Source organism: Balearica regulorum, chromosome 1 (genome assembly GCF_011004875.1).
Source record: "Balearica regulorum gibbericeps isolate bBalReg1 chromosome 1, bBalReg1.pri, whole genome shotgun sequence".
NCBI classification, from domain to species: Eukaryota; Metazoa; Chordata; class Aves; order Gruiformes; family Gruidae; genus Balearica; species Balearica regulorum.
The window spans coordinates 189,386,582-189,409,784 of record NC_046184.1 but is presented as its reverse complement, the minus strand read 5'-3'; the positions used below and the strand labels follow the sequence as shown (position 1 = coordinate 189,409,784).

General features: G+C 40.9%; 1 protein-coding gene across 3 annotated transcripts in view; it reads right to left on the bottom strand.

The window, feature by feature from the left end:
- WDFY2 (WD repeat and FYVE domain containing 2) overlaps positions 1 to 23,203 on the bottom strand; it is a 72,132-nt gene that overhangs the window by 21,879 nt on the left and 27,050 nt on the right. For all 3 annotated transcript variants that reach the window (XR_012833335.1, XM_075741894.1, XM_075741895.1), the window contains exons 2-4: positions 12,922 to 12,989; positions 7,513 to 7,586; positions 314 to 368 (exon numbers count right to left, since the gene is read on the bottom strand). Coding sequence is in view for 2 of the 3 variants with exons in the window: in XM_075741894.1 (XP_075598009.1) it covers positions 314 to 368; positions 7,513 to 7,586; positions 12,922 to 12,989 (197 nt within the window). In the remaining variant the exon portion in view is untranslated. The remainder of the gene's footprint in view (positions 1 to 313; positions 369 to 7,512; positions 7,587 to 12,921; positions 12,990 to 23,203) is intronic.

Below are 23,203 nucleotides of genomic sequence, written 5' to 3'. Positions count from 1 at the left end.
TACTAAAGATGAAAAATTAATACTCCTCTTCCCCAAACATGGTTTGGATTTTGGACAGTTTGCTATCTAGAATGAAATTCCAAAGGAACATTTAAAAGGAAAAACAGAACTTGAAACAACTCTTCGAAAGTCTTGTAATCCCAGAACAAAGCACATTACTGGTCTATTGATAAAAAGAGCATTTACATTAGTTTAAAAAAAAAAATAAAATCAATCACTGTAAAGGAGACTTCGTTTCATTCAAACTCCTTAAGAGAACATTAACAAAAATTAATGACAATACAAACCAATTAACACGGATCATGGTTCTTACCCTGGTAACTTTTCACTAGTGTCATCTTATTGTAATCTTCCGATAAAATGAATTCCTGAGGGAAGGAAAAGAAAAAACAAAAGAAACTGTGCTTAGATATGTAAAGTATTTGAGGGTGTTTTCATCTGAATTCATTACCAAAGCTCTCACTTCTTTGCAATCACAGTCCTGTCTATACTTTCACTAATTTTGAGTACCTCCATCTAAAAACCTAAATTATTTCACTTTTTAAAGCTGCCTACGAAACAACATCATGAGTGGTTCTGAACAGAATGGTGGAGGTAAAAGAGGAACTATTAAAAAATCAAAAATCAAAAAACTATTAAAAAGTCAAAAAAGCTGGCAGAAATGGCTGGCTATGAGCCGAGGTGCTACAAAATGAGAGCCCTGAGATCTGGCATGTAGCAGCCCTATTGCTCAGGTACCTGCACGTGTACACAGCTATGTGTACACACACATGCATGTGCATACACACGTGTATCCATATGTGTGCATACACTACACCCCAATCTGAATACTCGGGAAACTCAAATTCAAAAGTCTGTCAGTGCTTCAGACAAATAGAAACTCAGACTTTCCCCCTCCCCCTTGGTTTTATCCCACTAATGGTTGATATTTATTTTGGTATCTCAGAAGCAGACTTTCTTGCCTTGCTACTGCTTTGTTGTGGTTAACAAGCAGTCGTGCATGGGATGGAGGGTGGCTTAGCACAGGCTGTGGCTGCCTGGGGACAGATGTGTGGTGTGACCCAGTCAGGCTTGTCCTGCGGCCAGGGAAGAGCACCCCTATGGGGACTGGCTCTGCAGTCCCGCTGCCTTGCTGCTGCTCTTTAACCGATGATAAGGCTTTTGCATGAGGAAATGGTGAAAACAGCAGCTAAGAGTCTGCATGGCAGCCTCAGCTCCTGGAAAAACCCCGTGTGGTTAAACCGACTGAGCACCTGGGTGTCCCTGCCGCTCGATGTGAAGAGGAGAGTTGCTCAAAGCTGGGTGGCCACAACAAAACCTCTGTCACGTCTCTCTGGAGGAAACACCCAAAGGGTAGGCTCTGCAGCAGCACCGCATGAATTAGCTTTCAAACTGCTGTCAGGTATCTACAAGTGTACACCACGTACTCAGAAAAACACAAAGAAAAACCAAGGAGTGTAAAAACACATCATATTAATAATTTATAGCAAACTACACAGAAACTCCCTGAGCTATTCTACCTTGAGGACAGAAGAAGTAAAACCTAACTCATTTAATGTGGATATAGGGTAAAAATAAGAGAAGCATTATAAACACAAGATAAGCTAAATTTTAAAGCATACAGTTGTGAAATATTAATGTATAAGTACTGCCAGAAGCACTGTGCAACAGTAGAGAAGACCAGACTTCAGGAGCCTACAGACTGTATTTAAGGCAAACCAAATGTGTAGTGCAAAACTGCACGAGAACACGTTCTAACCACCAAAAAGCTGGTATTTACCCACAGTTTCCAAACCGGAATAAAAAAAAAATAACCACTCTGCATTTTCTGTGGGGTCACTGTAGGTGATCTGCACGGCTTTCCAGCACCAGGATTACCCTAACACATCAGATCTACTGCTTGACACCAAGGTGAAGAGGCTACAATACTCATCTGTGGAACATCTACAGATCCCAGCTTCCAGGAAAAACAACTGTGAGTGGGTTGAGGCAGCTATGTATTTTGCTGTTCCTAGGTTTCTGTTTGTAAGTTAGTTATAAATATGTCCTCTTGAATTACTCTACTTCATCTTCCTTTCCTTAATCTGCTCCACCTCCCGTTAGCTTTCCCCTGGCAGTGGAGGACTACAGTGGGGAGTGTTATTTAAACACCAGTAACAAATCAATTAAGTCAGCTGGATTTCTATACCAGGGTCACCTTAACTCTACAAACCACCAAATGTTAAAAATCTGCTATACCTCCCTAGCTACTTACAGAGGAAGTGGTTTTCATTAACCACTGCCTGAAGAATGCTAAATCACCACATGAAATGCTCTACTACAAAGCCTACTTCAAGCAAGGCCCTTTGCTATGAATGCTAACTTTCTGCTGTCATTACCTAAAGAGAAATGGCTTCAATTGCTGGAACACATAGTAGGACAATTTGTCTGCCTTTCCCACCAATCTGGCTGTCCTGGTACTGACCCCAGCTTTCACTGTGGTGGCACACAGTGGTGCCTGGTGACTTCAGGCAGGATGAAGAGTGTGGTTTGCATCCTCCTGTGTCTTTGCATTTTCCCCTTGTTAAACGTGATGCGGCCATTCTCTTCCGTGACTCAAACAGTCCCACAGTTTCAGTGAAAGACTGAAAAGGCTTTTGAGTCTCTCCATTATAATACAGTGAATCAAACACAACTGCAGTTTGCAAGGTTTACCCAAGTATTGATTAGCTCTGTATACTTTAATACAAACCACAACTATGTACTATTAATACACTGCTCCATCCAAAGAGATAAACAAACACAGTACAAAATAAACACAGTTCCATTAACCTGAATACTGGATATAATTTTTTCTTAAATTTTTTTCCCCCAAAGACTTCTTGCTTCCCATTCTCTCCTTTGACAGCATATGATAATTCGCAATGTATTTTCTTGTTTTGTATTTTCTAATCTTTCTCCAGGTCTTTTACTCCCTGCTCCCTTTTACACTATCACATGTTCTTCCATTGCACTCATTCCCCTCTCCTTCTCAAGGCCAAATGTATTGGTTGCATCAATACACAGGTATTTTAGCACAGGGCACCTTGCTCAAGAAATTCATGCCCTATTGCACATACATTGTGTCATGTGCACTACAAAAATGCCGACTACATCTCTAACATTGTACCAACAGAAACTGGGTTTTTTTAATCCTTCTATGCGTAGATGTTTTGCTCCTCTCAGAGCTGCTGACGTTCAGTTCTCATTAGGCAGCTTCTTGGCTCTTCTTAATGAGATAGAAAGGTTGGGGTCACCCACACAGCTCAGTTGGTGCTTGTTAACAGAATGGAGAAAGATTTCTGAGTCCTATGAGAGCCCTTTTGCACAGGAGGGGTTGGGATATATCAGAGCACTCAAGATGGCAAAACCAAAACCCCTCCTTGCAGGGATTAAAAACATTTTTTCTGGCAAGATCACCCTTTGCTCTTCAGAGGTTTTTTTGGAGCTACTTTGCTACCTTTTTTTGCCATACTGACAATGTTAGTGATCAGTGTTGGCTGTTTCAGGTAAGCTTAGTATTACAGCAATGACTTGGTACCATAAAAGCCTTCACAAAACAGAAAGGAGAAGTCTTGAGCATCTGAAAAGACTGTCCAATCTAGTGCCCACTGTTGTACATAGGCTCTCAACTATACCTTCATGGACACACCTCCCTCACACTGAAACATATACACCCACCACAAACTTCTCTTGAGCCTAAGACCTCTGTAAATCCTCACACCGGGAATATTACCATCATCTTGTTTCAAATGGCTCTTGTTAAGGCAAACAAAAGCCATACTCAGGTGTGTGCCATTTCAGAGTCCTTGGCCATGGGGCTGGCTGACATGGCCCAGGGTTTAAGGAACACCCATGCCTTTCCAGAGCTGCAGTGGATGCCAACTGATGTATCCCAAAATAGCACTAGAGACCTCTGCTTAGGCAACTGAATCAACTTCTGCGAGTTAATAATCTTTATATATTAGTTATGTGTTATCCATTCACAACCTAGTTCCCACCCCAGGGAATTTACAGTTTGTACTCTGGTAGATGATGCCATTTTGACATTGTAGATCTCCTTAAAGGCTTGACTTTGTCCTGTTAACACAAGTGACCAACAGCACTCTCACCATGTCTCCCAGAGAACAACAAACCCGCTTCAGAAATGGAAGAGCACAAAGAGTCTTAAATCTACTGTCAGACCCTACATCTATGTCTGTTGCAAAGAAAGCTCTATAAAATGATTACAGTGTTTTCGCTTTATAAAGCATAAAAACTGTGAGAAGACAGAAACTACCATGTAGTTTTCTTGAAGAAAAAAATAGTAAACTTCCCACAGTGGCAGAGGGGAAGGGTGCACATCAGCAGGTACAGCCTGACTCAATCTCAGGTATTCAAAGTGCTGTTTATGGCCAAACCTGTAGACACCTTCAAGATCAAATTATGTGGAAGAGAAATCTATCCTAATAAGTACCACCCCCCAAGGAAGAATTCTGAAGGGGTTATTCTGGTGCCCTGTTTTCCTTGTGGCCCTGCTCGAAGTGTGGAACAGCTTCATCTAGATACAAGCATGGCCAGCAAAAATGATCAATTTAATTCAGCTTCAGCTACCTAAAAACTAAATCCCTCAGTTAAATCTCCCCAGAAATGAGGAGACAGATTTATGCTATTGCAAGATAAGTTCTAGGGTAACTAGGGTAAGTACCATGGGTATCTCCAAAGGCAATTCACCTTTCGTCTATTGGCTGCAGAACCTAGTGATTAACTTTGTCTAGAAAGCTAACTTTCGGATGGATGAAATTGGGTGAGGAATCTCATCTTGGCTGTGGAAGTCTCCTGTCTATTGCAATCAATAGACATTTCCTCTGTTTCTTCTTGTTGTGGTATCTTGAGACTTACACCCATTAAAGCATGTTCTTCTCCACTTCAGAGCAAGGAATTTATGACCATGATAAAATCTTTTGGCTTCCAAAAGGGACCTCAGGCAATCCCTAAGATGTAAAGGAACAGAAATGCCATTTCTGCTCAAAAAAGTTTTGCGAAGTGTAAAAAGAAGATCCTAGAAACTTTTTTTTTGTACTTTAGGTACCACTGCTCTTCAAGCATGATGCTAGACAATCTTTTGCTCAAGAGAACTTTCTACTGTGCTGCACAAATTTTGTGCAGCCTTCATGTTGAGAAGTTACAAAAGGTTGAAAACAATCTTTTCATCTTTGTAGAAGCAAAAATTGTCACCCTGTTTCACGATGAAAGGTGGCCAGACAAGCTCACCTCATGGTGGCTCTGCTAGAATATCTTTCTTTGACAAAAGCATTGCTGCCCATCCTTCTCAAAATCCACCATACACATTTCTGAGGTGCCAGGCTTATAACCAAAATCCATACAGTTTACAAACATTTCATGTAAAAGAAAAAGGGCAGCACCACTTTCTTATCCCTATTTACGTCTGAAAGTAAGAGCAGTACTTCCTTGCACTGCAAAAAAGATTAGTTTGAGATTACATGGCACTCTCATGAGTATTATATCAGTCTACAGCCCTTACCAGGAGTCCTTTCCTTCTACACAAAGTGAAGATGGAGAATGATTTTTTTTTTTTTTTTGGTCCTGCACCCAGCGTACACAAGGGTGCTGGGTGTTACCAGAAGTGCTAACATCGAACAGCTGACTAATTCCCAAATATTTCAAGCTGCTCAAGTAAATTGCCTGTACTTTCCCTTTGAGGGACAGACAGTTAAAAGTAAGAGCACTAAGATCATCTTGTTGCAGTAAGTTCTCTTATTTCGTGGTCAGTGTGCCCTGCTTATATCCTCCTGTGCTAAACTGATCATCATAGCAGTGCCCAGGAAAGAAAATTTACCCTTTCCTCCAGAGGGTGGTTGTAACCCACTTTCAAGTACCTGTGGGTTTTCTTTAACACCCCAATATTGCTGGGACTTGGATATGGGTCTACCCTTCCTCTTCTTCCATTCCCACCTCCACCACTTGTATCACATTAGAGTTGTGGGTTCTCTTTCAAGCCTTGGTTTGCTACAGAGGGAAATATTTCATCAGTTGTGGAAGTCTGCGGAGTGCATTTTCTGCGCAATCCTCTACCACACAACTGCCTGCACCTACAGGGAACTAAATCAAGCAACACAGACACCCCCCTGTGTACTTGTATCCAGAAGACTGGGAAAAGAAAAGCCCAGCTTAGCAACAAATAGAATCTGCCTCAGATATGGCAATATATACCTATAAGTACCCAAAGTCACAGTTTGGTTTACCACCTGCATATCTCATTTACCTTCTTTAGCTTCAGAATGGAAAATATTTGACTCCATTCAGACTCAAGCACCCTCTGACTCTTCAAAGCAAAATGCCCCGAAGACAAAAGACAGTCTCTTCCATGATGCCAGAGCATTTAAATACCTTATTTACAGTCACATTCCTCAAAGGCCTGGTGAAAACAAAAGTGTCTAGTAGGACTGGCAAATTACAGCTATTTCAGAGAGTGGGCAGGAGGGAATTTCAGAGGTGCAGGGAATTCTCTGGCAGCTGTCCCATCTCCTAGATACAAAAGGAGAAATCTCCTACAGGCACAAAAAAAAATCTCTGCTACTAGCCATAAATAGCTTTATAGGTCAAAACCTTCACATCTTTGATACAGGTCACAGGCAACAGCTAAAAGGGTCACACAGCCTTTCCCAAATACCATCTTGGCTTTAGTTCAGACAGCTGCCCTTATGCCAACCTGCAAACACTCTATAGAACCCATAAGGCAGAGACAACAGCAGTAAAAATCTGAAATGATGCTAAAATAATCTTAAACTGGAAGAGGAGTCTATTGATGAGGCATAAGTGAAACATACCTCTCTGACCCACGACCCTTCCACAAAGTAATATAGGTCTTTACTCATCATCCCACAAGAAAAATCCAATGAATAAGGTCAACTGCTACCCTCTGTCCCAGATCTAAAAGACAGACTTTTGTTTTAATACCCTTCTTCCTTTACACACACATAGATCTCTCTTAGATGTTAATGAACCAAATCTTTCGGCAACAGCACTGCCAGTTTGGAGCAACTCATCTGAAAGAAGGGAGAGGAAAAGAAAATCTGAACCCCGAAGTTTGAAAAAGCAGCTAGATATGCAGCAAAAATCCACCTTCTGCCTCTCAGATGATTTTTCCCCTCTTAATTGTTGCTTTCAAAAAACTTTGGTATGGTATGATCAACAAGGCACTCAAATTTAATAAAACAACAGCTGTTTTCCTGCATTGTTATTTTTTAAGAGATATGCAAATTATGACAGTTTGTTTAGTTGCCTAATAAATATTGTAAACCCCACTCAATCTCTTTGTGGCAGTTGCAATGAAATTTGTAATAATCTGCCATTTTCTACACTACAGCTTCAGTTCCACTAGCAGTAAAAAGTCTCTCTCCCAAACACTAGCAAAAATATCCTCACCACATCATCACACATATACTTCTCAAAAGGGAAGCATTTCAACTAGAAATCTTTGGATGTACTTACTGAGATTGTACCATTGTCTAGACCTATGGACAGCCTTCTGGTTTCCGGGTTAAAAGACATGCATGAACATGGAGCTGAAAAAAATGAACATGTTGATGAAGTTAACAAAACTGTGATTCTCATTTTCTTGAAGTTCTGGAAAGCCTAAAACTAGCTAACATGCTTTATGATGCTGTTCAGCATTTTGCTCCTTCCAATAGACAAGCATTAAAGAAAAAAAAAAAAAAGTGTTTTGCAATTTATTCAATCCTATCCTGTTAGGACATGGAACAATGGCTATTTTTTGCTCCAGCTCCTTAATTTTTTCTTACTAGTTATCTGAAAACAGGCACGTCATACAAGAGCAGTGGTGGTGGTTTGATATGAGACACCTGACATTTCAGTATAAATCTGAGAGATTGCTTAGCTGAATAATTTAGTTTTTTATATTTGCCTGAACTTTACTGACAATAAGAGAAAACACTGTCTTATGTCAGAGGCTTGCATCCTATACCTGCAGTAAGAAAGTTAACCTGTAGAAATCAACATATCAGTCAATAATAAGGACTGTGAGTCCACCTGTCCCCTGCTCTAGTTTCACCACAGACAATGCTATGACAGTATCACACACCATGGCCAAAATAAAAGATTGTATTGAAAACTACCCATTGTTTTATTATATCAATATTACTTTAATAAACATCAGGATATGCTCTTAAATTGCACACAAGTCAGTCATACTACGCTCCCTCAAGGATATGGCAGGGTATGTATCATGGGTAAAACCAGAATTTTCTTGCAAGAATTCAAGAGCTATGCTTGGTTTAACTGAGAAATTGTGAAGTTGCATTCAGAAGGCAGAGACTGTTTTTACTGCTCAACACAGCAGCATGAAGTTGGGAGTCCTGTTGTCCCAACAGAAACCTTCAAGAATCATTTTTCAGCAGCAATTGCCAACTGCAGCTAGGAGCAGGCATTCTTGCTCCTTCAATAGTGCTAAGAGTGTTCTTTAAATCGTATTCTTGTGATAGAGTACAGTCAGATGTGCTTTTAGTTCTGCTTTTTTTCCACCCTCTTGGTTTCTGCTCTCCATTGTGATTACTAGCAGTGTTTTTGTTACTAACAAACTTGGAGTCCTCTCTTTTGCAGTATTGTATATCTGGTATATTCTCAATTTGTGTAATGTCTCACCTACGATTAAACAATCCATAGCTCAGCAAATCTTCCTTGATAGTTTAGTTGGCAGCAAAACTATATGAAGAAGAGAAGGATCTATGCTGACTGTTTAACAAAACTTGTTCTACCTTCAATATTGACTCCCTTTTGAAACACTTCCTAAAGGAAAACCAACTGCAAGCAGAAAGCATACTAGGATCCACATCCAGGCAGGCACCTGATTTATTTGTTTCCTGGAAGGGCTGACTGAATTCAGTCAAAGAAAAGGCTTCAGTTAAAGGAAACTGCCAGAAAGGAAACTCTTAAATTAGGGCTACTAACAATGACAAAATTGTTCCTTCCTATACTTCTCCCTCAGAAAAGGCAAATTCAAATCACGCCTTTGGATGATGGTGCATTACTATTATATTGAGGCTTCTAGAGTTGTGGCAGAATGAGACAGTTGTAGGAAAAACAGACAGAAAAAAAAGCGATTCTAAGCAGAATAACCATCAAATCCTTTTAAAGGCACTTAATGCCAGAACAGGCATATTCTACGTATCAGCTTTCAAGTGCTAGACACTGTGCATACATTGAAAGAGCCACTAATAACCCTGAAGGCAATAAACAGCTTGCAGACAAAAAGTCTCAGGTAAATTAGCTATTTGAAGAAAGCTTTTCCCAAATAGCCTGAAACACTTCAGACACAAAAGGTGCAAGCAACTGCTTGATATGGGTTGATTACAAAAAAGTCACTTCTAAATTCCAGACCCATGTGTACACAGTCATAGCAGTGTAAAGATACTTAGTTTGCTATAATTGTTTTCCTAAGGGAATTCTTCAGTAGCATGTGCTCTTGAAAAAATCATTATGTCAGCATTAAAATTATGTCCACACTAGCTATGCTAATGTGGTTAAAGTGATACCAGTTGTAACAAGACTGCAGCGGCTTATGCTTTAGTGAAAATAGGATGACATTCGGGTACTTAAGCACTTATGCTCATTAAGAAGAGTGGGAGAAAACCAAAAGCAAACCAAACAAAAATACCCGAACCCTAAACTTCTGAAAAGTTTAAGATCCTTTTAAAATAATAGCCAGGAAAAATAAAATCACTCCAAAGGCCCTCTACTGCAGTGTCTAGCTATGATCTGGATTTCAGACTGGAAAAAGATTGATCTGAACCACTGCAGAAGACAGGCAAGATATTCCTGATGCAGAAGTCTGGCTGTAGTCTTTATCTTAAATGCAGGGCAAATAAACAGTGATTTTAGGCTTTGGAAAATGAATTATGGAGGAAAAGTCCAATTATATACTTCATGTTCTCAACAGTGTGTCATCTTTATTGGAGGCTGACAGAAGTAGAAGAGAAATACAAACTTTTTACCAGCAGTTTCAGGGATCCCCTTTCAAGTGCCTAAAAGTAGCATACTTTAAGGCCAAAGCAGCATGTTTCGCTTTGCAGTTTTTTTATCCTCCTGTTCATAGCAAAGTGTTAGCTATGAAAACCATCATAAGATAGACAGTGTATTATCTGCCTCAAAGATTGGATATTCCACTGTTCCTCACTACAATAAATCCTTTACTTCATTCCACATCTGTGAGAGGTTTCTGTTTGGGTTGTTTTGTTTGGTTGGGTTTGGGTTTTTTTGAGTGGCGGTTTGTTTTTTTTTTTTTTTTACTTCTCTTGACTACATTTACTTTCCCTTTCATACATTTGTGTCTACTAAGTTGTTGTGTGTTTTTTCTCCTGTGCAGACACTGCCCAGAAGTCACACATCTAACCATGGTTACACATCTATAATCTGTGTTGCACATGAGGAGGGTTAAGCTGCTCGTCCGAGGTCTGTGGTTAAGTGTTCAAGGCCAGGTTGGATGGGGCTTTGGGCAACCTGGTCTAGTGGAGGGTGTCCCTGCCCATGAGAGGGGGATTGGAACTAGATGATCTTTGAGGTCCCTTCCAACACAAACCATTCTATGATTCTATGATACAGTTGTTGAGACAACATTGGCAAGAAGGAGACATGTTAGCCAGGTTTCCAGCTTACCCAGTTTGCCTTACTGACAATGTAACTCTGTATAACACCCACAGCTCTTTCTTACTCATGGGCCAAAAATGTGGCCACCGTGTCATCCAGAATTTTCCAAACACAGAAACACCCATAGGCAGGACATAAAACTTTCTAACTGGGGAAATCCCACCTCAAAAAACAGCAGCAAGTTTCCCTATTCACCATGGATCTACAATCTTGAACTTTTTTCCAGGTATTTAATGGGTTTCACGTTCAGAATGCACTGATGGCCCCATTTGGGTGCAGAGCTTGACCAAAGCACATGGCTGACTCAGCCCAACTCCTCATCCTCCTCACGTCCCAGAGTACCCAGGGTGCAAACTCAGTTATTAAGGCTACCTGATAGGAAATCATAAAAGGGTGTAGGTCATGCTCCACCATAATCAAAGTCACAAGTCATGCTATAGGTGGGACCACCACTCACAGCTTGCTAAGCAACACAAAGGCACCATTTTTTACACAGAGAACCTCTGGGCAGTCATTGTTCTCTAGACAACAAAACACAATGTGAATGTAAACCAGAGGACCATCAAAAAAATGATCCACACAGAAATAGACAAAACATCATTTTCAGTCAAGTGCAGACTTGTGCATAGGCTGACTCAGAGCCCTTCCTACAATTTCCAAGCTTAAAGCTATGGCTGGTAATGATGTAATTGGCATTGCTCCAGTCATTAATTATACCTGATCATTCCTGAAATTGGTGAATAACACAGCATAATTTTAATACCTCATGGCTCAAAAGCTTACCAGCCTTCTCAGCTAAGGAGCAGTGTCAGATGTTCAAATTTAGGAAGGAGCTTTAAAATAGTCCCCTTTGAATGGATCTGGATCTACTCCATCATTTCCAGTGAAGCTGTTATTACTGGCAATAATGCAGCCTTGCTAAGACTGGAGGAGGACCTAACAAGATTTTAAAATGCAAATGTACGCAACAACATCACATGGAAAAAGAGAACTATCATTGCCAAACTGTCAAAACAGCCATTTTGTAACAGTTTGACTTGGGAAAGCAAAACTCTTAGGACAGGTCAAGGGAACTGCTAGTGACCGTGACAGAGCTCCATAGACTGCCACATCATTAGCTGGTTTCCACTATCTTTTTGTGCAAAATCTTGAGCAGAAAGTACCTTTGAGGCTTGACATATTATTATAAGCTAGTTCATCACCAAAGGAAGAAGAGAGATCCTCCTCTCTAACAAATGAACACTTTCTTAGAACAGGCAGTCAAACACCATGGCCACTCTAGGGTCCCAAGCTGATGTTGTTGTGGTACTAAAACTTATAACTATTAAATATTTCACATATCATGGAGACAGATGTCTTTTCCAAATCTAGCTATCTTAGCTTAAAATAATTCTTTCTTCAGACAGTAAGAACACTTCGATGGAACTTGATGAATGCTCCTCAATCTGTGGATTTAAGGTCAGCCTCATAAGCTTTCCAAAGACAGGCTAATCCAGCATATCTGAAGCTGATTGAGGAGCAGCATCAGCATACTCCTGCTGCTGGTCACCTGCAGAGTTACAGTCCTCCACTCAGCACAGGGATTATGACAAACAGCTAGGGCTGTGATTTCTTCAACTGTCTCTTGGAAAAATGGACATCAATCTGCAGTTTCTTTTAAAGCATGAATACTCTCTTTGGGAGAGGAGGCATAGAACAGATCATACTGGAGGGATCCATCAGGGAGACTTTGTTTTCCACATTTAATTGCAGGGGTAAAATGATTCTGCTTCTTCACTGGAAGAGCTGCCTTCCCTGTCTAGTATCCTCTCTATCATATTAGCTGCTGCAGGATATTAAGTTCATATCAGACAAAACCATTTACTCTAATGGACTGAGCACATGCAGTAGGAAGGACAGAATGATTCATACTGAAGACTTACAAAGCTTTATGGACTCCATTAGTGGCAGAATGCAAGAATACATTTTGAGCTCCCGCATTTTTTAATCTATGTTTGCATTAAATGCTCATCCCTTGCTAGCATATCTGTATCCTTTTCCTGCTGTAATCCCTGATGCCTCTCAGAAGCATTAGCATGCAACTTGGTAAAGCTTCACAGAAACGAAGAGGATTGTTCAAGAATAATATTTAATACGGAGTGGTAAGCTTGCAAATGGTCATAAACATGAAGCTTCATCAAAACCAGAAAAGCCATTTTGCAAATACACAGTAGGTAGTGAACATCTCCTTATACTTACATGGCATTGCATGGTATATGCTGGGCCAGTACTGCCCACTGTCTCTCTTCAGCCAGACACGAACCGTTCTACGAAAGAAAAAACACAGCACACACATGAGGAAGAATGAAAAAGTAACCATGAGTGAAAACAAAGTGGTGACAATGAATGCACAAGACCTTCAAAATTAAATTATTTTGCTGAGAAGGAAAATAAACATGCACCCTTATGCATCAACCTCAGACTAACCCCTGTAAGGTGATGAGGGTAGCCCATTCCTTGCTTCCATGTAGTACTCAGCATCTCAGCTGAACACATCACAACAGTATCTGTAAACTACTATGGCTTTATGTTCTTTGCCTTTCCTGAGGACTGGAACAAGACTGTCCCAGGAAAGCACTCCTGTATCAGCCCATCCAGTCCCTTGCAGAAATCTTCCCCCTGCTCTCAGGGTAGGCCTTGGTCCCTCTGCCGCCTGTTATTTTGTTGTTCTGCTTCAAGAAAACCTCTAAGCAAAGGAATGAGGTTCTGAGATTTTCAGCTTCTATTTACTAAGAGTATGCCAGTTTGTGCCAACAACGAGCTCTTCAGCTTCAGAACCTTCCCCTCTCCTCAGTGCACTCAGAGTGCTAACAGATGCCCCATTGAGCATCAGGCTGAAGAAGCCAAACTCTTATCCTTCTCTGAAGAGGATGATCAAGGCGACAGGCAGCCTTGCGGTCCTTCTTTGTCCCATCAGTTTGGAGTTGCCGTCCTTGAATAGAGGCACCTAGAACCATGCAGTGCTCCAGGCCTCCCCACCAGCACACCAGTGGTTTTCTCTCTGCTAGAAGACCTTCCCCATGTATTTCAGGATTACTTTTGCTTTCCCATAATCATATCATATTGGCAGCTCCCTGTCACTCGACCCATGCCCTTCACACACTTGAGATGCTTGTTGCTTGTTTTCTGAGCAGAGGATCTGGACTGATGTACCATCCAGGTCATTAAATACTATTATTTCAGTCCTTATTGTCATTCGTTTGTTTTGGTCCAATCTCTGAAGCCTCTTTCTCATTGAATTTCTCTCTTAACTTTAGTTCATCAGCTAATTTCATCAAAATATGCCTAGTAACAGTGTCACCAGTTAAAACAGCAGGCAACCAGTAATCCCCTGCTTGTTCCTGCATAGCCCACTGCCATCTCAATTATAGCCAACTGTTACTTGCCTTACTGTTTCTCAAATCCTTACCATCTCCAATTTTAAACAGTAAACTCTCCATATAATACTGTATTCCATACTTTACTGATTTACACCAAATGTATTAACCTTCTCTAGAAAATTTAGTTATCTATCTGAGACAGCATCGTGTTAGTGTAGCACAATAGGTTTTAACCTGTCACCCACTTTTCTTTAGTCTTTTTCACCAAAGTTAGTATGCAATAGTAGATACAAGAGGGATCTAAAAAACTATTGGTAAACATAAGCCTTATTTTCCTGTAGTAAATCTATAACTTGCACTTGATAGGATTAAGGGGGAAAAAACCAAGCAAGAATGGCTCTTTCCAGTTGATGAAACATGTAAAAACACTGCTTATAGAGAAGACTACATGGTCATTCCAACTGTTACCTCATTTTCATGGACAAGTAGATTTCATCCCTTTTTAGCTAGTAAAAGTTTAGAACAACACATTATATAACATAATACAAATCGATCTAAGACATTACATACACAAATTGAGTCTGAACAGATATGCCATACAATATAATAAAGTCATTCAAGAACTAGTTGACTGTCCTGCAAACTGCAAGCTAAGGGCTGCACTACTATGTGTTCCTGGATTGCATATATCCAAAATCAGCTTTCTGCTCATCCTGCTCTGCATCCAAACTCATTTTCCAGCAAATAATTCAGAGACCTGTATATTTAGGCACTACACAGCGGCATCATTTCAGAAATGTCTCATGCATGCACTTTGACACAGTATGTTGCTCTAAAAACTAACATTTTGCTGGGTCAACAAGTCCCATGGTTAGAAAGCTCTCACAAATTACTCAAAACATACAAAATCCAGTGTAATTACCTCCTAAGTCTAACAGCGTTTTTGCAACAAACACAGCAGCAGCTCTTCAGCAGATTTGAAGAAAAACCACCAATACTTTTTCAGGGACAATTATTCAGCTGATAACAATGCTATTGTATTTTTGATAGCGAGAGGGCCAAACCCTTCTGTTATTTCTCAGTGTGGCTAACCATAGCTGTGGTCAGAGCGGCACTCTGTGTCGAGACCTCAGCACACAGGTCTGGGAAGACGTCCACAGCCACAGGACTCTACACCAGGTTTGGGACAGGGTCCAAAACCTTTGGGTCCACCTTTGCTAAGAAGGTGGTCACTGTAATTCTGGAAGCAGATCAGCCGCTCTGTTTCCCAAACAGGTGATTTCTTACTAACGTATTTATCCTCAACAAGTGAGGTTATCATGGGAATGAATGAATGTGCACAAAAAAATAATGAGATGAATCATAGGGAGCTGAAATAACTCAATATGAAACAGCCCTGAGGAGGTGCACCAATAACCTGTGACAGACTTGCCTTTCTTGACCATCCCAATCTATATTTTCAGTGCTACTGGTTTCAAAACTCCCAGGCTTAGACAAGGTTGCCTCTCCTCTCCACTTTAAGGTTCTGGCAAATAATAAATCTGGTACAACATCTTACAGCTAATTCAGCTTAGTAAAAAAGGACTAGGTACAAGAAAAGATTTTTCAAAAGCTGGAGGAAATAAAAATAAAATTTATTTGCAAAAAATGGATGGTTTTGTTGTTGTTTTTTAAACTGTACCCACTGTAGATTTAATAATTAATTTGACAATTATGTCAATGTTAAGATTGTTAGATGAATGATATTGAAACAAAAATATTTTCTTTTCAAGCTTAAAAACAAACAACACAAAACTGGTGGAGGTTCCTACTTAAGAGTGAAACTACTTTTACTAGTGTAGGCTTCTTCTGTAGGTACACAGTATGCTCATTTCTTTACATAGTCAAGTATATTTCCATTCAATGACTAATTCATGCAAAATGAGAAACAAAGCATTCTAAGAATAAAAAGACTATGAAAAGATGTTATCTAACTCAAAGGTGTGTGAAAGGGAACATAATTAGCGAGTCAGTTCATGTAACTCATTACAGAAATACTTATCTCTCCAGTAAATCATTTTAAATAAAGGAAAATAAAAGATCTTGTAAGCAATTTATTTTAAAATTAAGGACAATTACTATGCATATCTTAAAGATAAGCATTTAAAAGTTATGTTAAGCACTATAATGGAATTCCAGTACCTGTGTATAAGCCAATATAAAAGCGTAAAATCCTTCCTTATGTCAGAAAATGATGACTCATTATTTTCTTAAGATCACTGGATTAGATAAGGAATTTTAATAAAAGAAGAAAAACTGATCTCAGTTCAGTAAACTTTTCTGGGTAACTTTTCCTCAACGTAGATTCAGGCTAAAGAACAAACTGCGCCAACAACTGAACTTGGGAGAAGCCAAATGCTCTTGGAAGAGAGTGTCTTTTTTTTTCAGCTGCAGTTCTGCACATATTTGTATACTTCTTAACATAATACTATCCACTAGACATGAAACCCAGAGCTTCTGAGGCTTCTAAAGAATGCATTAAAAAACCCAAGCATGAATGAAAATAAGCTTTTTATGGATGAAGAGTATGAAGCATGAAGAGTACTTGCTGGTTGCATGGTTACTGAACTTAAACACTGCACCTACCCAGGTCAGGATCCATTCTTCAGCTGCTCTAGTGACTCAGATGGCATCACCATGGAAATGAGTTGTCCCTTCATTTTGTTGCCAGTGAATTGGCTTAGAAAGATTTTTAGAACCTGTCAAATCGATGGATACTCTTCTAGTCTTTTCATAACAGAGATGATTTATTTTTAAATGGGACAGGCTATACAGAAATAATTCTGCCATGCAAAAGACAGGCTATGTCTTCATATATTAAGGGGATGTGAAAATGTATATTTTAAAAGAAAAATTGCTTCTCTCTGTGATGCTCAAGAGTACGTGTCTCAAGTCCCGGTGGCTGTGGTTGTACTAGCAGGTCTCAAATACACTGCTAGGCTGTGCATGCATGCAGGAGAAGGCTTCCTCTGAGCACCTGCTGCTCACAGAGGTGCCGATGTCAACGGCAGCATGTCCACCTCAGCATGTCAGCTGTGCGTTTCACCATCTGCAGAAACTTATTCAATCAGTGGTACATGCCATGGTGTCTTTATCTGATAAAGACATTTTGCTCATATAAATCCTAGTTTGTGCATTTAGGTTGCAGTCTGCTCCATGAAAGTCTGCACAATGCTGCCAGGCAGGATGCAAGATTGTCTGCTGGATCCCTAGTCTGGCCTGAGCTTCTTGTCATCCCACTGCTGGAAAACTCTGCGTCACTTGGAGCTGTGGAGTTGAGTCTCTGTGACTGACTCATAAGCAGGGTTCTTACCTTTTCTCCTTGGTGCCTTGTGTGAAGTTAAGCCAAAAGACAAAAACTGGTGTTGCATACAGTACAGACATATTAGACGTGTCCAAGCACTGTCCCAAGATGTTTGGATGTTGCAATACTGTGAACTCTGTTGCAGGGAGATACAACACTACCATTACCTATAGGAACAAGTTATCCCTATTCCACTCCACTTCTCCAGAATATCCATAAAACCACCAGTTCTAGTTGTACAGTGTGAGTGAAGAAATCCGATGTATCAATTTCCCATAACAGATCCCTCCTCTCCTGTTTGTGAATGTCTTCCTTCCTCACTTCTGCCTCTTTAAACATTTCTCTTTGCTGAGATGCACTTGTGTAATGCACTATCGCCTTCATGCCCCAGGCATATGCCAGCTGTATAACAGAGCAGAGGTAACCCTCAACACATACAATTTACTATAATATTTTGCAGGTATTCTTGAGCTTCAGAAAATTGTTTTAAATGGCATTTTAACATACACTTTATTATTGTTTATACCTTGGACCATATATTGTGGATATTTGTGATCTCATCTTGCTGAGGGACCCCCGGAGGGGTAAGCATCAAACACAGAACAAGGTGTGAAATTAATTTTTTTTCCTATTTATAGTGGGCACTTGGTACAGAAATTTTCATCTGTCACTTTTGAAAGGCTCATCCAGAGATCATTGCTGCCCCATGCACATTACCGCTCCTTGGGAAAGGGAGGTAGGTTATCAGTGCAGATGACATTACATGGTTAAAAATAAAGACATCTCCTTCTGTCAGCTGTTCTAACCACAGAGCTGATTTAACACAGTTACAGAACAGGTTCCAAATAGGAAAAGGAAGACACTGAAGTATTGTGGAAAATTCTTTAAAATGCTTATCTAGCTATTTAATTGACAGAGGAAAGGAAAAAAGATTAGGATAATACTATACCCAGGGTTAGTGCAATCTGTGAGGTTTCAGGCATACCTCATGGAGTATTAGCACATATTCTCACCATCAATAAACTGAAGTCTTCTTTAGTGTTGAAACAAAAAAATTAAAAAATCCACCTGTTCCTAAATATCCAATAATAGAAAATTCAGAAGCATTCAAAAGCCATACCTCTCTGGAAACTAATATCTGCATTGGAAACAGCAAAAGCATTATCTACTGTGATTAAATAAACACGACAATCGTAGTATTTGAAGTCAAAGTACGGCACTACCAGTTTTACTGCTTTTAACTGAGAAACATTGTCATTAGTGGGATAAGGAAAAATATTTAACAATTGCATTAAAGATACTACAGTACTATAAAACCCCCCAGCTTCTCCAGGGGCTTTTGTGGGCAACAAATGTGAAGAGATTCTGGCTCCCACCAATTAATGACATGAGCTGGTACTGGGATTTTCTGAAAGAATAAAAGATCTTTCACGTTTAGTGGCAGCTCATGAACCACTGCCAGTGTACTGGAACCACCGACGAGGAGTTTTGTTTCTCTGATAAATTTTGAAAGAGAATATATGGAAGCAAAAGTCAAACCCAGAACTGATTTCTGAGCCAGCTTGTGTTTCAGGGAAAACAAAAAAGAAATTTATTAGCAGAGTGCCAAAACCTCAGACACCAAGAGGACTTATTCTAATTTGCCCTCATCCTATGTCCTCCTGAAAAAAACCCAAAACCGACCCAAACCCCCAACAATTCCACACCACCACCTCCCCCAAAACCAATCTCAAAGACCCAGAGAAGTGCATGACTGTGTCTCAGGCTCACCCGTGCTAGTCCCCACAAAGCCCATCACAGAACTCTGACAGAGGGTTTTGCATAAGCCCTACAATTTTGGGGCACATTCCAGGTTCTGCCTTGTTTTGATGAAAAAATGGGCAACTTAAACTGAACTAATCAAGGGTTTACTCACTAGACTCTTTCTAAGACTGAGATGGTGTACAGCTATACATCACTGTAGATCTGTTCTAGGTTCTTTCATCCTAGAAAAGGGCAGGTTCAGTTTCTAAAATTAAGTGTAAGAGCTACTAGTTCAGGAAAGAGAGACAATGTGTGGAGAAAACATTAAAGAGTCTTGAAGAATGGGCTTTATTTCAGGGCTGTTTTAGAGAGGTTCTCTCTTAGCAGCGATTGCATAAGGGCATTTCTAGAAGACACAATATCCTCCATTATAACAGTCTGTAACTCAAGCATTGGGCTTCCTATAAAAGTCTTCTGAGCAATAATTACACTCTTTACTCTGTATGCCTCAAGTCCTGCAACAAAACTATAGGAGCAGTGAAGTCTGGCTTTAAGAGGAAGATGGGTCAGTTCCCAATGGCCAACAACTTTGACATCCTACTGCTGTATCCAAATCACCGCTGCCATTGCTGCCAGTCCAGCAATCATAGAATCATGGAATGGTTTGGGTTGGAAGGGACCTCAAAGATCATCTAGTTCCAACCCCCCTGCCATGGGCAGGGACACCCTCCACTAGACCAGGTTGCCCAAAGCCCCATCCAACCTGGCCTTGAACACTTCCAGGGAGGGGGCATCCACAACCTCTCTGGGCAACCTGCTCCAGTGCATAACCACTCTAACAGTAAAGAACTTCTTCCTAATATGTAATCTAAATCGACCCTCCTTCAGCTTAAACCCATTACCCCTTGTCCTGTCACTACAATCCCTGATAAACAGTCCCTCTCCATCTTTCCTGTAGGCCCCTTCAGGTACTGGAAAGCCACAATTAGATCTCCCCAAAGCCTTCTCTTCTCCAGGCTGAACAACCTCAACTCTCTCAGCCTGTCCTCATAGGAGAGGTGCTCCAGCCCTCTGATCAGCTTCGTGGCCCTCCTCTGGACTCGCTCCAACAGCTCCATGTCTCTCCTGTACTGGAGCCCCCAGAGCTGGACACAGTACTCCAGGTGGGGTCTCACAAGAGCTGAGTAGAGGGGCAGGATCACCTCCCTCGACCTGCTGGTCACGGTTCTTTTGATGCAGCCCAGGACACAGTTGGCTTTCTGGGCTGCAAGCGCACACTGCTGGCTCATGTTGAGCAATCCTCGTGCACAAAGCTCAGAAGCACCATGATTGCTGCAAGGGAGGTGAACGAAAAAACAGAGACCGCACCAAAAACCATGAGGAAACAGCTGGATCTCATAGCAGTATCTCAGGCACGAACTGTGTAGGGGGGGAAGGGGTCTGAAGGGTCCTTGAATGTTCAAGTGCACTGTCAGTCACACCCAGTGATATAAAATGCCACTGCTTTGATTTTATACATGCCCAGGCTAGCAGACAATGTTGTAGGTGAGGTTCATCTCTACAGCTATGTCCGTTATAATGATCTACACAGCACTCGTATGGTGGGTTGACCCTGCCTGGAGGCCAGGTACCCACCAAGCTGCTTTATCACTGCCCTCCTCAGCAGGACAGGGAGGGGAGAAAAATAAGATGAAAAAACCCCTCGTGGGTCAAGATAAAGACAGTTTACTAGAGCAAAAGGCCATGCATGGAAGCAAAGGAAAAACAAAAGATTTATTCTCTACTTCCCATCAGCAGGCGATGTCCAGCCACTTCCCAGGAAGCAGGGCTTCAGTACGCATAGCAGTTGCTCTGGAAGACAAACATTGTAAATAACAAATGCCTCCCCTTCCTCCTCCTTTCTCTTAGCTTTTATTGCTGAGCAGCCATCTTACGGTATGGAATATCCCTTTGGTCAGTTGGGGTCAGCTGCCCTGGCTGTGTCCCCATCCAAGATCTTGCCCACTCCCAGCCTAGTGCTGAGGGAGAATGTTGGAGAGACAGCCTTGGTGCTGTGCCAGCCCTGCTCAGCTATAACACTGGGGTGTTACCAACACCTTGCTGGCTACCAACACACAGCACAGCGCTGTGAGGGCTGCTGTGGGGAAAATTAACTCCACCTCAGCCAGACCCAATAGAACTTGTCAGACCTCGGTCAATAAAACTTCAGATTTCTCTTTTCTCCTTCTGCCACACAACAAGGATGCCAGATGCAGAATTTACAATGCAGGCAACCAGCTGATGCTGAACAGGGAACTCAGGAGCAACTCTGCAGTCTGGTGCGAAGAGTAGGGCAGGGGAGAAATGCACAAGGGGATTCACTCATGGACTTTTTTGACCATCAGCTGGTGGCAATGAATCTGATTTTTGCAACCTTTAATGATTTTACTTATTAAAACTAAATAGTCTTATTTGCTCTTCTTCGTAATCCTCCCCTGTGAATGTCTCTTGCCTCATCTGTTCTCAGTGCCACTAGTATAGTTCCTTGCCATGGGCCCCAGTAAGACCCTGTATCCTACAAAAATTAAAGTATATATGTTATATAAACTTTTTGATCATGAATAAACTCATTTTGAGCCAACACCTCCAGAGAAGACAGGAAATGAGCTACTGAAGTGTTGTGCAAACTAAGCTCAGAGGTTAATGATCTCGCAGAGCCCTTTACTAGTTCCTTTCTGCTTAGGAGGAGCATAGTGGAAAAGTCTTGGAATGAAGCTCAGTGCAAAGGTACACTAGAGAAGAAACTGCGAACTTGAAGAACTGTACATTTACCACCCATGTGCAGACAAAAACATTGCACAAAAGAGTATGCCAAGCAAGCAGACAGACAGGAATTTTTTCACACAAAGCTTACACAACATCCTAACTCAAACCATGCTTTATAAGATATTTCTCCATTTAATTCATGCTGCTGTAAACTAAATGCAAATGCTTATTGCATAATAGGGAAAATGTCAAGTTTTGGTAGGTTATATGCAGCTATAGAATTGCATGGGTTTGTCAGGGAAAAACTGTTATAAACATCAGTGGTACTTAGACCTAAAAGAAAGAGACACCACTTTATTTAACACAGTTTTGGTTTACAGAGAGGGCTTTTTGGGTATTTTGTGGGAAGTGACTAGAAAACAAAGATTCATAGGAGGTAATCTCAGGAGAAATGGATTTTTATGACCCAAAAAAAGTGATAGCAACATGACAGTTTTACTACTCAGCTGTGAAACAGTTTCCACCCATTTTTCAGTTTTTTGGACAATGAGCAATGCAGTTCAGTGATTTTTCCAGTTACCCAAGCACATATGCCTGGAAGCAGTGCATGCTCTGCTGTTCAGGCACTGGACCAAAATCAGATTCTGACCAGTTTCCACTGCAGAAACTTCAGGCAAGTAAAGAGAAACCAAAAAAATGAAACAGAAGTCACAACCACAGAAAAATACTGTGTTACCTTGAGGTTACTAGCACAAGGTTCAGTGAGCTGAGCTGCCTCAGGTCTTCAGCGGCTCCACAAAAGCACTGCTCATCATGTATTATAGGAAGCAGTGACTACACCACATTCCAGCATAAATGCTGTAGGGAAACTAATTTTATCTGCAAATGCAGGTGAATGCAGGTCTGGAGTTCTCACTGAGCATCAGCCTATAGCTTTGGGAATTATTAAACAATGAGTGTTTATACTACACTAGGATTTTTTTCAAGCGAAGTTTCAAAATTAACTCTCTCATTTAGACCTGTGCATCAGTCTTCCTCACAGAGCTTTGGGGTAACAACATGATCATCCCTCCCTCTTACCAACAGACACCCCCCAACCTGCGTTCCACCAAATGATTTCCTTCCAGGACAGATGCAGCTTTGGTGCTTCTTGTACTGATCGATTCCCATTTGCATTCGGGAAGCATAAACACACGACCTTTTGAAGGTAATCGCATTGGATGATTTAATTATTGCAATCCAATTACTTTTACCTCCTTCCCACATTCAAATGTTTCAGTAATGGAAGTTATTAGAAAGATCCTCATTACATTAAAATACAGGCCTGCTA